Source organism: Podarcis raffonei, chromosome 1 (genome assembly GCF_027172205.1).
Source record: "Podarcis raffonei isolate rPodRaf1 chromosome 1, rPodRaf1.pri, whole genome shotgun sequence".
Lineage (NCBI taxonomy): Eukaryota > Metazoa > Chordata > Lepidosauria > Squamata > Lacertidae > Podarcis > Podarcis raffonei.
In genome coordinates, this window is record NC_070602.1 from 119,288,940 (window position 1) to 119,306,570 (window position 17,631).

The window sequence follows — 17,631 nt, forward strand, 5'->3', positions numbered from 1 at the left end:
TAACCAGATACTCTGGGGAGCTCACATGGTTGGCATAGCTGTTTCCTGCTCTTGCCTGTTCTCAGCATCTGATAATGTATTAACTAGCCGCAGGCAAAGCTGCTTTCCCCTGTGCCTGGGACTGTCTTGGTGCAAGGCTTCAGCATTTTCTGAATTTGGGGTCTTGAGAATAACTGGCAGGAACTGAGTATTGCCCAGTGGAGATCTGACTTATAGCACTCCTTCTGTGTGGCAAGTGCATTTTTTTGGTTTGAGTAACCTTGCCTGCTGCTGCTCGCTTCAACACATTCCCACTTCACCTGTTATTACTCCTTACACCAGGGGTCTTTTTCAGGAGGGGGCCGGTCCACTGTCCTTCAGACCTTGTGGGGAGCCGGACCTACCCTCTCCTGAATGCACTCCCCCTCCTGAAAGGACCCCCCCCAACCACCACTCAATCTGCAGCTGACGACGCCACCTCGTCTTTGGCAGCATTGTCATCCTCTGCCTTTGCCAGGGGTCTGCGGGGCACAGAGCCCATGCTGCTGCCCTAGCCTCCCCACTGCCACTGCTTCCTCCTGCTCGGCTCTTGGCCATACGCGTCCGCCTAAGTGGGAAGGAAGGGGCGTTGCCCAGAGGCATCCGCAGCTTCGGACTGGCTGCAGGAGCTTCCTGTGGCCAATCCGAAGCTGCAGCAGCGCCGTGGAAGTCAGTCCCCATGCAGCGAGGCCTCCGCGCCACGCCAGTTTAGCTGACCGAGTGGGCGGGAGGGTCTGCAAGGTTCGCGGGCTGGATTAACAAGCCTGGTGGGCCGCATCCGGCCACCGGGCCTTAGTTTGCTGACCCCTGCCTTACACTTTGCCACCCCACACAGGCAATGACTTATAGGACATGTTGTGTCCCCTATCTCACCGCCGCATTGTTGACCTGAAGGGGACTCTGAGATGAATCTCTTCTTGTCTTCAGAGGCTGACACACCCACACACCCACACACCCGGCAGCCTCTCCTGCTTCACAACCAGGAGGAATACTTAAAGGAAATACTTGAATGTGGTTTTAATATTGTCATCAATAAAATGCACTGCAGTGTACAGGAAGCATATTGTGTTGTTTCTGTAAAAAGGATGAGTAAAGCAGGTAATAATAAAACACCTTCTTTAAACATTCGTTTGCCTTTAAATCCTTAACACCTCTTTGGGCAGGCAAGTTGTTCTATGCTTGGGGAGGATCATTTAAATATATTAGCTCAAATGGAGGGGGAATTCAAGTGTATCACCATGGCTTCAGTGCTTCTTAAATCGCATTGAAGGTAAGGGAATGAAACAGTCTATTTATGCATTGGATTGCAGCCCTTATTCCCAGTCACCATCTAAAGATTGAAACAGTGACTTGAAAAGCATTCCTAATGACTTGCTAAGAAGCACTCAAATGCCATTGTCATAAATTTCTGTTCAAACGTAGGTACTCTTTCTTGTCAAACGACACCAGTATCCTTATCTTAGAAGAAAACATATCTTATAAGCTGCAAAAAGAAAAGTCAGCAGTTGTATGGGGGGGAGGGCCCTTCATTATTTTCTTCCTGAAGAAAACCAGAGTAGCTTAGTAGATGGGACATGGTTTTTATCTGAAGCTTCACTGAGTTTTGTACATTTGGTTTCAATTAATTGTGCCAGGGCTTGGTTATGTGGTTCCTCCATGCTATTGATTTGAAATAGCCATTGTGATTAGGCTAGTCAAGGATATGTTTATTGGCTCGGCTTAAAAACGGAAATGAATCACATTTATTTGTGCACAAAGAAATAGAACAAAATTAATGTTCCCAGAGGCAATAAGCTATTTGTGGTCCTTCCAAGCTTCCTTTCCCCCTGCTTTGATTATATATTATCCACTTGCTTTGACAAAACTCTCTTTTAGAATTCTATGAATTAGACTCATTAGCACTTGTCTGCATGAGCCATTGACACGCAGTAAGGGGGACATCCAGACTAACATAATTTGAACTGTGGAGCTTCAGTGGAAGTACAGTTGCTGGGGTTTGTTCATACCCAAAACAATATTTTTCCAAGGTTTAACTCGAGGGAAAGTTGTTCTGTAAGTTTGAGGCTGACTCCGGCTGTATACTTTATTGGCTGGAATTAGATTGTTGACATCATGAGTGTGCCTACTATGAATGTGTTTAAACAGCAACAACATGAAGATAAAAAACAGCTATAAAGCTGGATAAACATGCAAACGGGTACATTGAAAAACCTGGGAAAGCAGCCTAAAGAATAGAAGGAGGTGGAAAACAGACAACTCAAGTTTGTGTTCGTTTAGCTGATAAGTACATCTGTCAAAAGCAGAACAAATGTTAAGGAAGGCAAGGTTCACTGCAGGAACAGCAACGAGTTATCTTTTCTAAGGGACATCTCTTCACACACCTTGAGACTGTGTAAAGCCAAACTGCAGAAGCCTTTGTGCCATTTCCCCTTTGAAATTGCAAGTGCAGCAGCCTGGAATATGAAACTGATTTACAAAAGATCTTAACGTCCTATCAGTCAGGCCTTATGAAGTGTTTGTTATTGTCCTTTTAGAATATATAAGGCAAACATGGTACTGATGAGTGTTGAAGAGTGTTTATTAAATTATAGCTTTCAAATATTTCTTGTCAGATCCAGCTTCAAAGTTTCTTTTACCTTGCATTTCATAGATGCGTAATGCTGAAGAGTGCAACCCAAAGTGTAACGAGTTTCCATTCAGGGTTGTTTTTCTGTTAGATGTTGTACATTGATGGGAGAACTTGATTATGACATCCAAGTTTAATATCCGCATAGGGAAGTTTATATATTGCAACATATAAGGATGTTTCTCCAATGGTGCCATCAGTTCTTCTGACTAGGAAAATCCCAACGGTCCCTTTCAACTGGATAGATACTAAAAGCCTTCCACCATGTTGAAAAGATCTGCTGGACAGCTACTAGAGGGTAGAATGTTGGAAAAGAAGTAAGCCTTTTCCACCACTAACACTGTAACATGGTAGGCACAATAATGAGCTTGTATCTGTGTTTGGTCAGATTAATCTTGGGCTTTACATCACTTGCAGTCCATCTATTGTCCTTCATTGAAGAGGGGACCTGGAAGTGTTCATATCAAGAGCACTTCCTTTAGCGCTACACTGTAGCAAGACCAGGTCTTGGACAAGCACATAAATCATGTTGGTTGGAAAAATCCCTCAGAGCAGTCAGAAATCCCTTATATGCCATCTTAATAGGTGCCCCTGGGACGTGGGTGGCGCTGTGGTTTAAACCACTGTGCTTCTTGGACTTGCCGATTGGAAGGTCAGCGGTTTGAGGCCCTGCAACGTGGTGAGCTCCCGTTGTTCGGTCCCAGCTCCTGCCAACCTAGCAGTTCGAAAGCACACCAGTGCAAGTAGATAAATGGGTACCGCTCCAGCAGGAAGGTAAACGGTGTTTCCGTGCGCTGCTCTGGCTTTGCCAGAAGCAGCTTAGTCATGCTGGCCACATGACCCAGAAAAACTGTCTGCAGAAGCAGACAAACACTGGCTCCCTCGGCCTGTAAAGCGAGATGAGTGCTTCAACCCCAGTGTCATTTGTGACTGGACTTAACTGTCAGGGGTCCCTTTACCTTTACCTAATTGGTGCCCCAACCCTGCAGGGTGATTTATGATCAGGTCAGACCTCACATGATTTATCCATGATAATGGATTCACCATAATCCCCACTGCTAAAACATTTCTGTCCTCCTGCTCTGTTGCATCACTAAGATCCAGGGCAGGTCTTGCAATATGGGTTGGGCACTTGATATACCGACATAGTCTCATGTTTATCATGAAGTCCTGAATGAGCACAGTAGAAGCAGCATTGGTATGCATATTGAAGTCCCCAAAACATGAGTGGAGTTCTTCTACACCACCTCCGAGACCATCTCAGGCAGGAAGACTGTTGGCCAGCATGTTGGTTGGTATACTGAGGTCTCCTCCCCGCCATATGCTCCAGCACCACCAACAATTCGTGTTGGGAGAACCCATAGAACAGCACACAGAGGGGAGGAGAGGGGGATTGTTCCATCTGGCAAGCTGCAAGACTTTCACAGATAGAATGATTAGAGAAGCATGACATTGAAAGAGTTTTAGACCCTAAACCACCACTAACTGAAAGAATGTCACCTGCTCCACTGACCTCCCAGAGTTTTCTTATCTGATGGAGACATGCTGGTGGTAGTCTCCATGCCTAACGAGATGTGTAGGACCCATGGGCTTTCTTTGTTGTGGTAACTTAAAGTAAAGGTAAAGGGACCCCTGACCATTAGGTCCAGTCATGGCCGACTCTGGGGTTGCGGTGCTCATCTCACTTTATTGGCCAAGGGAGCCGGCGTACATGTGGCCAGCATGACTAAGCTGCTTCTGGAGAACCAGAGCAGCACATGGAAATGCTGTTTATCTTCCCACCGGAGTGGTACCTATTTATCTACTTGCACTTTGATGTGCTTTCGAACTGCTAGGTTGGCAGGAGCAGGGACCGAGCAACGGGAGCTCACCCTATCGTGGGAATTCAAACCGCCGACCTTCTGATCGGCAAGTCCTAGGCGCTGTGGTTTAACCCACAGCGCTGGAACAACCTTCCCTCTGAGCTGCACCTCAGCACAATGTTGATGTTGCGTTTCATTGGTGAGTGAAGGTGCCATCTCTTTCCTCAGACTTTTGGGGCACGCTAATGTGGGTACCAGTCATCCATCTCGGCTGCACTTGCAGCTCAGCAAATAGTTCGGATAGAGCAGCATTTCCACTTTGCATCATCCTTCCACTCTTTTCCCTTGTGGGCCTTTGTAAGCACAATATTGGTGCCTGTATCTTTGCTTTTAATTGAAGCGAGTTGCTTTGGGAGATGGCAATGGACTGAAAAGAGGAATAAAGAGAGATCAAATCAATAAATGACTCTCTGACTATTTACCATCACTTGTTATAAATAAGTTATAGAACATCTTGGGACTCGTTGCCTAAGCAAAAAAGCCCCTGGCTTCTCAATCTTTGGCGCTCTCATTCTGTGCTTGATTTCAACCTTGTTGCTCCTCTGCCAGCAACTGACTCATTTTTTTCTTCTTCTAAGAGCATTTCTGCCTATCACTCCTCACTCTTTCCTGACGTCGGCCAACAGGTATACTCAGTCTTGACATCTTGACTTCTTCAGATAACCTTATCTTATCCATGGCATAGTTGTACCCATTATTAAACATGCCTCTGCAAGCCATTCCAGGTGTCCAGTATTATCCTGAGACTTCATCCTGTGAATATTCATACCCAAGTGATGGTCAGATTGAATTGTGGTCTGGAGGGGCACAGCAGTCATCATTTTCTCCCCGGGAGCCTTCACATTTGCTCTGAAACTTGGTTTGATTCATAGGAACCAACTCCTAGGGTCCAAGGTCCCTTTGCCTCCCCCTAAAATATTTGAGCCCCCCCCCAAAAAAGTTGATAGGCATTGCCATTCAAATGGCAATGATTGATTACATGGGGCAGGACTTACCTCCTCCCCCCAATTTTTTAAATTCAAGTTGGCACCCCTGATTTGGTTTAAGCATGTCATCCATACAGGGTCAAAATATACAGTATACATTTTTGCTTATTACTGAGATTCATATTCTGCCTTTCTGGTTGTTGTTTTTTAATCTGAAGCTGTTTGCCACCCCTAGTATGCACTGCAAATGGTTCTTTGATTCTGTTTCCTTGTTTGGTTTCCAAGAACCAGTCAGTTCCCTCCCTTCCATCTTTCCTTAGCTTAGTGTTGCGGGATCAGAGATGCTTTGCTTTCATTCAGTCATAAATCAACTTTCTTCCTAACTTCAGTGATGAAAAAGAGAGGCCGTTTATCAATCTTTGGCAGCAGGCTTTCTGTGTAAAATTCAAACTGCCTTCTTATCTGCTTTATGGAGTCAGGAGATACTTTTATTCCAGACCCAATGGCCCTCTTGCATTTCTTAGCTTTTTGACCCAACAGTTTACATGCTTACAGAGAGAAGAAATTGTATTAATATATCATCTGGTAACTAATGATAATACTTCATATGTCTGATTAGGTAGCTCTAGTCTGCAAAACCATATACTGCAACAGTTTTGTTATTTTTAAGGTATCGCAGGACTGTTTGTTGTTTTTACTTCTGTCATGGGTACACATACCACAAAATTATTAACATTCAGTGTTTCAAAGGCTTTAAAAGTCATTGTAAAACTTGACGAATAATTTTGTGAAATAGGGATAAAGAAGCAGTTACTATCATCTTAGTAGCAAATCCTACACTGCTCTCTACTGGAAGAGAAGGATTTACACGCAGTTCTTATATGACCTAAATCTCTGGCTGAGTTATCCAAAAACCATTTCCAAGCTTTATACTGGATTAAAAATAAAAAATAAACGAAACATTGTCTAATCTGTTTCAAGTAATTCTTCAGTTATTGGTGGAGCAGAACAAAAGCTAAACATTCCTACAAAGAGTCAAGTTCTGGGGGCTCCCACTTAAGCCCAACATCTGTTCCAGACATGTTGGAAACATGGAGACATGCAGGAAAACATGTTATGGGTTGCAGAGCTGATGCATTAGTAAGTTTTGCAAAAGTATTAGTTTGTCACATTTGTATGGAAAAGAACCTGCCTAGACTTCACTTTTTCAGAGCCGTATGAATTGCAGTGAAAATGGTCTCATGTTTTCCTCTTGAAAACGAGTTTGAGTAATGCAATTTGTCAATTGTGTATCCCGGTTTCAAGAATGCCAAGGGGGGAAAAGGTCAGAAATAGCACGATGGAGTGCAACACATTTGTGCTGTGATTTTACAGCTCATTGAAAAGCAGAGCAGTACATAGGCTCAGCCACCTGGATCCCTCTACAGATACAGTGGTACCTCGGTTTTTGAGCAACTCGGAAGCTGAATGTTTCGGAACCCAAACACTGAAAACCTGGAAGTAATTGCTTCCCTTTTTGAACGTGCCTCCAAAGTCGGAATGGCTTCCACTGCGTTTCCCCCCTCTTTTTTTCCATTGAATTCGCCGACTGCCCTTTGCGCCTTGGTTCTCGAACATTTCGGGAGTGGAACATTCTTCCGGAACGGATTACATTCAACAACCGAGGTACCACTGTATCTTAAATGAGAACTGCCAGAGCACTAAGAACTTATATTTATTTATTTACCACCTTATACGCTGAGGTCTCAGGGTGGTTCACAGAATAAAATCAAAACCACAAAAGATATAATCAAAATAAAAACAACAACCCAATAACACCCCCCCCAAAAAAACCCCACATTTTAAAAGGGTATAGGCTGTCAATCAAATCAACCAAAGGTCTGGTTAAAAAGGAACGTTTTTGCCTAGCGCCTAAAGGTGTATAATGAAGGTGCCAGGCGAACCTGCCTGGGGAGAGCATTCCACAAACGGGGAGCCACTGCAGAAAAGGCCCTGTTCTTGTGTTGCCACCCTCCGGACCTCTCAAGGAGGAGGCACACAAAGGAGGGCCTCAGACGATGATCTCAGGGTCTGGGTAGGTTGTTCATATGGAAAGAGGCATGTGGAATTGAGGTATTGCGTTCCTCTTTAGAGTTCAGAGCAGTTGTCCCCAATATTGGGTCTTGATCACTACCGGAACAGCAGTAGTTCCTAAGTGCTCATATACATAATTTCAGAAATAGCCTGGAGCATTATCCCTGCATTCCAGGAAGCGAGTGAAGCAAACATGAAGATCGAATGAGGAAAGAAGAAAAATAATTAAATGCACACAGGGAAGAAACAGAACACACAACTCTGATAAAGCTAAATAACTGGTGCACTTATTTTCACATTAAGTGTAGTTGATGAAGTTAGTCCAATTTGCTTTTGGCAAAAAATTAGCAATAGACTTCTCTCTAGACTAGAGTGTGGGATTGGGGTGGGGGTGGGGGTGGGAGGAATCTAATGGAGCTATTAATATACCAAACTGATGTGTTTTTAATATATTTGGAAGGGGGAAAACAGAGAACTTAAGTGTTTTTGAAATTATGAGGAAAGGGCTAAATAAAGTTGCTGTAAATCTGAATCTGTAATATACCAACAACACTTTTAAAAATAGCCAATTGGCCTTACTACTATAGAAATTATGTTTGAGATTATATACGACACATGCAATACCTCTTTTATTTTTATTTACTAAACACTCACTTTATCTGTGATTCCACACATTTGTGTGTGTGCACAAGCTTGTAAAATTCACAGCAGTGGAGTTTTGTGTGCTATTCTGTGTTAAAAGGTGAAATTTGTCCATGAGATCTGATGCTTCACAAAAATAATTGTGACTAGTTTGTTCAGTTTCTACAAATATTGAAATAGCCTGTGGCACACTGTTTCTGAATAAATAAATGAATGCCACCTTTCTTATTTTATTTCTTCAGGATACATTCATCACCTGAATTTTCTTTATAATTCAAAGTTTTCACCCAGTGGCTGGATGGAAAGGTTTTGGTAGTATTTAAAATACCGTATTTTTTGCTCTATAAGACGCACCAGACCATAAGACGCGCCTAGTTTTTGGAGGAGGAAAACAAGAAAAAAAATATTCTGAATCTCAGAAGCCAGAACAACAAGAGGGATCGCTGTGCAGTGAAAGCAGCAATCCCTCTTGCTGTTCTGGCTTCTGGGATAGCTGTGCAGCTGCATTCGCTCCATAAGACACACACACATTTCCCCTTACTTTTTAGGAGGGAAAAAGTGAGTCTTATAGAGCAAAAAATACGGTAAATATATTATGTTCAGTTATTTTCTGGGGAATGTAGATTCTTTAGAAATAAATGAAAACCTTGTGTCAGTGCCCAGGTTACTTATTGAAAGTGTTTTTACTATGGAAACTGATGGAAATGCTGGTTTTCATATCTTCACTACTTAAACCGATGCTCAGTGTAAAAATACATGGTTCATGCTTCAGAGTAAAAGTTGTGCATTTCTTCTGGAAACCCGGGGATGCTGTAGAGAGGAAACACCTTTTTAAAAAAGTTTGCAGTAGTCTTAGTCTATTATAGCTACATTAACCACCACATTATACATTTGCTTGCATGAGGCTTCTGTGTTAACTGAGCACAGAAATGCGGTTCTTGTTTCTCAGAATAGGCTTAAGGATCGAAGTGAAAAGAGCAGTTAAGATTATTGATAACTCAGTGTTTGTTGTGTAAATATGATAGACCATCACCGGTTTGAGCCGATGGTGCTTTTCCATGCTTTTCAGGGAAGAGATTTCAATCTACTGGAGACCTCCATAAATAGAAGCAAGGATAATCCTGGGACAGACTTTTGGGCCAATAGGGATTGCAAGGGGAAGAAGGAAATAGATCCCCCCACTCCGCCTTCAGTTTGCAGGAGCCGAGATCCATGCCTTGATCCATTCTTTGCTTGCAAATTATATATTTTGGGATTCAAGGGGGAAATGTAAGTGCTAATATGTGAGCAGAGGACTTGCTTGAGGCCTCAAAAATGGTATTCCAAATTGTTTAGAGAAACAGTTAGATAGCACTGGCCCTTCTGCATTGATATTATTGGTGTTGAAAGGGGGTTGTGTTCACTGTAGCTGCAACTTTATCACTCGTGTGTGAAACTATTGTGAGATCAGCTATCGTGTTTCATGAAGTGGTTCAACAGTGGAAACCAGTTGGAAGAGTAAACCATAAACCTGCCACGTGTTCAGTATTGCTCACTAGCACATGGGTGAAATAAATGGTGATTAATTTGTGGATGTAGCATTCTGCGAAGTCATTAGTTCTTCTGCGCCTGCAGTAAGTTGGGAGAGGGGTAGAAGGCACTGCAATAAAGTATTGATGCAGATGTGGCTCCATTCCTGTACAGTGGTACCTCGGGTTACATACGCTTCAGGTTACAGACTCCGCTAACCCAGAAATACTGCTTCAGGTTAAGAACTTTGCTTCAGGTTGAGAACAGAAATTGTGCTCCGGCGGCACAACAGCAGCAGGAGGCCCCATTAGCTAAAGTGGTGCTTCAGGTTAAGAACAGTTTCAGGTTAAGAACGGACCTCCGGAACGAATTAAGTACTTAACCCGAGGTACCACTGTACATGCAAAAGCAGCAGCAGTCTGCTACTATACTTACATAAAATAGGGGTTATGGTTTTGTTCTCTTGGTTTAATTATTTACTTGTGTTTTATCTCGTATTTTATTCTGTGAACTGCCCATAGATCTTCTGATGAATTTAATAAATTTAATAGACATACAAATTTAATAATGTATAAATAAGTATGTAAAACAAATAGATAAAATAAAAATAAATAAATTATAGAACTGCTTCCCATAATTCTCACCCACACATTTGGGGTAGAGAATAATCCCATAGCTGTCAACATTTTCCTTTTTTAAAGGGAATTTCCCTTATTCCGAATAGGATTCCTCACAAGAAAAGGGAAAAGCTGACAGCTATGCAATCCAAGTGCTTCTTACTCTTTCCTCCTCTTGTTCTGCCAAAAGAAGGATCTGTAGTGGCCATGGCCAATCTTTTCGACAAGCCGAAGGAATTGAAGTGCCACTCTCACCGCGCTATTGTACATTTTGTGCACCACGGCCTCAGGCTACCCACCCACGATCTATGGATTAAGGCAGTTGTGCATCTTCATCCTTCCCTCATTTGTCTGGTATAAGACAAATTCGTCTGGTGTAAGAGCAGGGTGGCGCTGTGGTCCAAACCACTGAGCCTCTTGGGCTTGCTGATTGAAAGGTTGGTGGTTTGAATCCCCGCAACGAGGTGAGCTCCTGTTGCTCTGTCCCAGCTCCTGCCAATCTAGCAGTTCGAAAGCACGCCAGTGCAAGTAGATAAATAGGCACCACTGCGGTGGGAAGGTAAACGGTGTTTTCATGAGCTCTGGTTTCCATCACAGTGTCCCGTTGCACCAGAAGCTGTTTAGTCATGCTGGCCACATGACCTGGAAAGCTGTCTGTGGACAAATGCCGGCTCCCCCAGCCTGAAAGCGAGATGAGCGCCGCAAACCCATAGTTGCATTGACTTAACCACCGAGGGGATTCCCATAAAATTGTAGGGTTGGACCAGAGACCTTGAGGGTCTTCCAGTCCCCATCCAGAGGTCCTTTACCTTTTTTTGTATATAAGTAACAATGTGCTTAAGCAAGGTGTTATGATTGCTACCAAAGTCTTCATTTTCCACTCCACAGTGAATGTACCATTGAGAGCTTTTTGGGTTTCACCTTGATCCTGAGCGTTTGTGCCAGTATATGTGTCAGGAATGCTGGCGCAATATTGTGAATGATGCTAATGTGTTGGCCCTACAGCATGTTTTAAGACGGGTCCATTAGTTTTGTGGCTCTGTTCAATGTTGGAAAGAGACCAAACTTCAGGCACACTCTGATTTTTTAAAAAAAATAAATATATAACCTAAAATAATGCCATGACATTTGTTGCTGTTACATTCATTGCTAAAAGTCACGACAACTCCAAGTTTGTGATGATTACAAGAAGAGAAACACTGCTATTTTAATTATGAAAATAAGGATTATGCAATAGCATGTAGAAATCTATAAAATGAAGCAAGAAATGTTTTAATGTACGGTAAGTTAGAAACTTTTAGCATAAGTGGAAATATGTTTGCATGTCTTTATACTTGCATATTCCCCAGAGAGAAATAGTTTGCAGCTACAATTCTGGCTAGTTAGTTCTTTTCTTTTTTTTTCTTTTCTTTTCTCTCTCTCTCTTTCTTTCTTTTTTGGCCAGTTATTTTTATTGATTTTCCATAATTTTTAACAAATTGTCACCAAATTAATACAAAATTAATACAATTAATACAAAATCAATACAGTTATTTCAAAGGCATTCTTTTTTTAAAAAGGTAACAAGCATCCACTACTTTTCTCACAAATTACAATGTTTTCAGTTTCTTGGCAGCACAGAAGTGGAGCAACCTAAAGGCACAGAAGTTGTGAGAGATGCTGTTAGAAAACTTAAGGTAGGAAACTCTTTTTAAATTTACTAGATACAGTTAGAAGCAATGCCTGATCTGTTCTAAACATATGTGTTGCATTCCCTCTATGTTTATCCACCCCCTGCTAGAAAATCTCAGAACACCAATATACTCTTCCTTCAGTGTACAGTTGTACCTTGGATCCCGAATGCCTTGCAAGTCGAACATTCTGGCGCCCAAATGCTGCAAACCTGGTTTGCGAACGTTCTTTGGAACTCGAACGTCTGACGCGGGTTCTGTGGCTTCTGATTGGCTGCAGGAACTTCCTTGGTTTCCGAATGTTTTGGAAGTCGAATGGGCTTCTGGAACGGATTCCGTTCGGCTTCCGAGGTACCACTATATATTGTGTGCAGCCTTGATACAACCATTCATATTTCCTTTTTTCATAACTGAAGTTGTGGCCCCCTTCCAAACATTACACTAATCTCCTCTTAAAGGTTCATCACTAGTACCTTTTGTTTCAGACCTTCACTCCAGTATCCCGTGTTTTTTCTTGTTTCCCTTCTCTGCTCCAAGTGTGGGGTCTCCTTCCTCCAAATCTATATTGTCCTCTCATTGGACACAGCTTCGGAGGGTTCCACCCTCTTATCTCTGTTCCCCCAAACGTCTCACTCTGCAGGCTGGCTGGATGCATCCTAACAATGCCTCTCCTCTCCATTATCCTGTTTCTCTCAGCTTTCCTTTTTCTGATTCCTCCCCGGTTTTTGCTGTCTCTCTGCGTCCTAAAAATAGAAGGGTGTCTTCCAGCCTGACCTGATTCATTGCTGCTGGGACTTTTTGCAAAGACTTACAGAGACATGGTGGCATTGATGTTTGCTCCTCACAATGTGCATGTAACTAAAGGACTTGCAATATACCTGTGCTGTGAGTTTCACTTGAGCTCACTGCAGGAAAGCATGCAGGCTTTCATACAGAAAAAAACAGCGTCCCGAAAAACAGCCAACTGTTAATATTCCCAGAAATGTCAAATTGTAATTGTGAAAAACAGAAATAAGTTTAGGGATCATTCACTCCCCGCCCACTAGAATGGTTTTTTAAAAAAAATAATCATGATTTTTATTGAGTTTTCCATATTCCATTTCATTTCATAATACATATCCAAAGCTTACATTTTTCTCAAAAAGAGCAACGACCTCCTTCCCTCCCTCTTTTCTGACTTTCTTATAACATTAACATATTTATCACATTTCTATAATCACTTCTTTACCTTATATGATCATTTAAAAATCACCCTCTCATTTGTAAATTACCTCCTTCTTTCCTCATTACCAAACATTTCATGTTAAAGCTACAAACTTTTTCAGGTGTTTACACTTTTCTTTCAAGTAATATATAAATTTGCTCCAGTCCTTTTGAAATCTTTCGTCGGGTCAATTCCTAATTTCCCCCGTCAACTTCGCCAACTCCACAAATTCTACCATCTTTATCTGCCAGTCGTCCCGGGTGGGGAGTTCTTGCTGCTTTCATCTTTGGGCCAGAAGGATTCTTGCTGCCATTGTGGTGTACATGAACAAATTTACATCTTTTTTGTGGATTTCCTCGTCAATTAACCCTAATAAAAATGTTTCTGGTTTTTTACTGAAATTGTATTTCAATACCTTTTTTAATTCAGTATAAATAATGTCCCAGAAGATTTTAACTTTAGTGCAATTCCACCACATATGTAGGAAGTTCCCTTCCTTCTCCCTGCATTTCCAACATAGTTTATCCTGATATCTATACATTTTGGCAAGTTTACTTGGTGTGATGTACCAACGATAAATCATCTTCATTAGATTTTCTTTGAGTGCCACACACACCATGTAGAATTGAATCTTTATGTTCTGTTCAGATGCAGGTGCTGCACAGTGAATCTTGTAATCCTTTTGTGTTATTTCTGTTCATGTTGACTTGCTTTCTCAGTCTCCACTGCTTTTCCACCAGCGATGCTTGCAAAGTTTAAGCAGGGGGTTCCACCCCGCATGATCTAAACAGGCTGAGGCCTGGAACAGTCTGCTTTTAAATTGACTGAAACCAGGTCCACAGCCCAAGCCGCTGCTGGCCCCTTCTTATCTAATTGGCCCATTCAAACAAGCTTTTTTTCCCATTCTGGGTGACTGCAGAGGGAGGTTCCCACATCCCCCAATGGTCATGCCAGGATGAAGATAGCCCTGGGACTGGACTGCAGTGGACCGCAAACCACCCCTCCTCCAGAGTCTGTCAGGAGCTCATCCTACGCTCGAGTAGGACCCTGGCAGAGACACATGTCCGACTGGCATGTTCTCTCCCTCCTGGTCATTTGTTTGGGAGCTTCAAAAGCTTTCTTCTGCCCAAACATCACAGCGACCGATGCCAACAGACACCAGCACACTTAGGGATCCGCAGAGTCTTCGCAGTTCGCGTGACAGACCTCAGCATTTTGGCTAGTTACTTTATTTACATATAAACACACACGGAGCACTGCAACATGGCTCCCTCTCTCTGTAGCATCAGACAGGAAAGAGAAAAAGAACAAAGGACAATAGTCCCACTTCACGGAACACAGTAACACAAACATCCTGTCTCCGTCACTTCCCACTCTGTGAAGTCAAAATATACACCGTCATGTGATAGACAAAAATCCCATGACTGCAATCATGGAGCAGGAATTCTAACAGAGTCCCAGGTAAGTGGCCACTGCTTTGAAGTCACTTGCAGCCTCTTTTAAGTTTGAGTCCAACTGAAAATGGGGTTCACACTTTGCCCTTGTTGCTATTGGCCCTTCCTCCCCTGCTGAGCACTCTCTACACTTTTACCTTTGCATGGAAGTGAATGAGCAGGCAACAGTGGTGATAAGGCTCAGGAAAACCATTTTTTTAAGCTGAGTATCAGGTAGACGGACACCAATCTGTGATCCTTTTCTTTCTCCAGTTACCTCCTGCACAAGGACATTGATTTTTTTGTAGAAGCAGTGGGGAGAAAGAAGAAGTAATGCAAAAAATGATTTGCACAAAATTTTTCTTTTGAATGCTCAAGGAAGAATATCCACATTTCAGTTGTACCTCGGGTTACAGATGCTTCAGGTTACAGACTCTCAGAAATAGTACCTCGGGTTAAGAACTTTGCTTCAGGATGAGAACAGAAATTGTGCTCCGGTGGCGCGGCGGCAGCAGGAGGCCCCATTAGCTAAAGGTTAAGAACAGTTTTAGGTTAAGAACGGACTTCCAGAACGAATTAAGTTCTTAACCCGAGGTACCACTGTACTGCTTTGCACCAGAGCTGTCGTCCCCAATATGTTTCACTAGTTTTTTGTAGATACTTTTTGCTTCCTTCGGAATTCCTCATGCTGTTTGCCTGAGGTGAAATCACAACATTTACTTCCATTTTTGCTTTAGGCAAAAAATCATTGTTGACAGTTAATTTGCATTTTACATTATGTGAGAGTGGGAAGAACGCTGTGTGGGAAAGAACGATAAGATCAGAGCTCTGAATCAGCCCTTCACAGATAACGTTTGGTCATCCAATTTCTTAGCAAATATCAGTCTTAATCTTCCTATGCACTTGTTGACCACTAAGCCATATATAATATCTAAATGATCCTCAATCTGGTTTAAATTCTCAGTTAACAACTTTATGTTGATGCAAAGATTAGGATAAGGAAGTGTAAGCCATTTCATTAATTCTTTCCATATGCTTTCCAGAATTTATGAGACATCGTAGGAATTGAACACTGAGGGCCATTGCTGATCCCAGATACCAACCCTGTGGTCAACAAATCCTTGACTCAATTTCATATATACACTAGAGTCATAGTCAAATATCCATTTCTTTTTTAAAGGATAAGCCTATTTGATCCCAATTTCCCATTAAAAAGTGTGGGGGGTTTTGCAACTAAAAACTACATCTGGCACATAAATCATTTTTTAATCATCAGCATCTGTCATCAGTATCTGTATGCATTGCAACAGTTCAGAGCAGGCAACAGGATTGTTCCTCCAATAAGAAACTGATGCTAAAATTTCCATTGTTTTAAGAACTTATGCCCAATAGCAGAAAGACAACTGGAATAAAAACATTTGCAATGGTTTAAAAAGACACTGAGGCTCAGTTTGGGAACTCTCCAGTGTCACGGTTATTGCAGGAGCTGTGAGCCTTTTGCCCTTGTTGTTCAGCCTTGGAGCACAGATCATATTACTTGGAAGATTAACTCAGTTAATGCATCTCATAACAAAGAATGAATACATTGAACCCAAAGAAGTATGAATATTTCCATATGTCTGGATATTTTAGATATAGGGGTATCTTTTATATGGGCAAAATTTGTATAAAATCTCAGACGGCTGAATTAGTGTGGGAGAAAGCGTAGAATGAGGAAAAACTAGAAATTGATTCTTAAATGTTAGAGTTAAAAGTCTGATGGAGTAGCAGTCTGAGAAACGAAATGCTATCCAGCAGTTCATGCTAAATTTAAAACCTCTTCCATTTTAATTCTCTTTAAAGATGCATCATAGAATTTCTGTGATCCAGCTTAAAGCATGCTCTGCATGAGAATACTTAATGGTAAAAAATAAAGATGTATTCCTATCTGTTCATTATTATTATTATTATTATTACTGTTAAAAGAAATGTCAATTAAAATTTCATGAAACCACAGCAGTGTCACAACTTCAAAACGAACTGAATTAATTGGAAAAGAGGGAGAACATGTTTTAAGTGTTTAGGCTCCTATTAGAGGAAATTAATCATAAATCTTGGGGCCTAATTAATACTTACTTTTTTAATGTTTTCATGTATTTGGGTTGTGATCCAAGTTCAAGGCACTTGTTTCATCAAAGGCCTTGATGCTTCAAAGAGTTGAGCACATACTCAGAAATACTATATAATCTCAAATGTCCATTCACTACTAAAAGGCTGCGTAGCTTTGCACCACCGGAAATGTTGCTTGCTCACTCTTGACCATAGAACGTTAAAATTGCTTGAACTCTGCTGAAGATGTGTCCAACTTAAAAGCCCACTTATGATTCAAGTGATAAAATAGTCGACAATGTAGGGGCATCAAGGTGTTAATTCCCTTTCCCCACAACTTATTAATTTATGAAACTATTACATATGGCACTAAATAATTTGATTTTCCCCAGTAGGTGGTGCTAATGCTCTACAGCAAAAAAGAGACATTTTTGGCAGGCTTAATTCTTTTCTAGTTCTTTTCCAGTTTATGATTTATGCCACTGCTATCAGTACTAAGTCATTACATTGGGCCAGGAATTGTTAATATTATTGAAAAGAAACACTCTTGTTGCATTATCAACTTTCCTATACAGCATTCTCCTGTGGAATGCTGTACTGTTAATTTGGAATGCTTTCTGTTCCTTTGCGCAGATGTGAAAAAAAATAGTATAAATCATCATTACCAGAGGGAACGTGGAAGCCAGGAGAACCTTCTGGTATAGCATGTCCGTTACATAGACGCTTCCAAAATACTCCATTTCAACTCTTTGTTCTTGTTCCCGAGTAACATTTTCCATTATTCTAATCAAACAGATATATAAAATGGGTGTTACTCAAAATGTTTCATAGTGAGCCTTTTCAAGTGAACCCTAATCTTAAAACAGACACAGATTGTCGGCCTGTTGGTAAGAATGTCATTGTTCTGGAAAAGGAGAATGACTAATGTGTGAAACATACAAAGGATGGAGCCCAAGGGAGAAA

The 17,631-nt window shown here is 41.6% G+C and overlaps 1 protein-coding gene across 11 annotated transcripts in view; it reads left to right on the forward strand.

Moving 5' to 3' along the window:
• GULP1 (GULP PTB domain containing engulfment adaptor 1) overlaps nt 1-17,631 on the forward strand; it is a 170,670-nt gene that overhangs the window by 117,198 nt on the left and 35,841 nt on the right. For 8 of the 11 annotated variants that reach the window (XM_053360094.1, XM_053360079.1, XM_053360117.1 and 5 more), the window contains one exon: nt 11,878-11,949. The exons of the other annotated variants lie outside the window; for them this stretch is intronic. In XM_053360094.1, the coding sequence (XP_053216069.1) occupies nt 11,878-11,949 (72 nt within the window). The remainder of the gene's footprint in view (nt 1-11,877; nt 11,950-17,631) is intronic. 11 annotated transcript variants of the gene reach the window in all.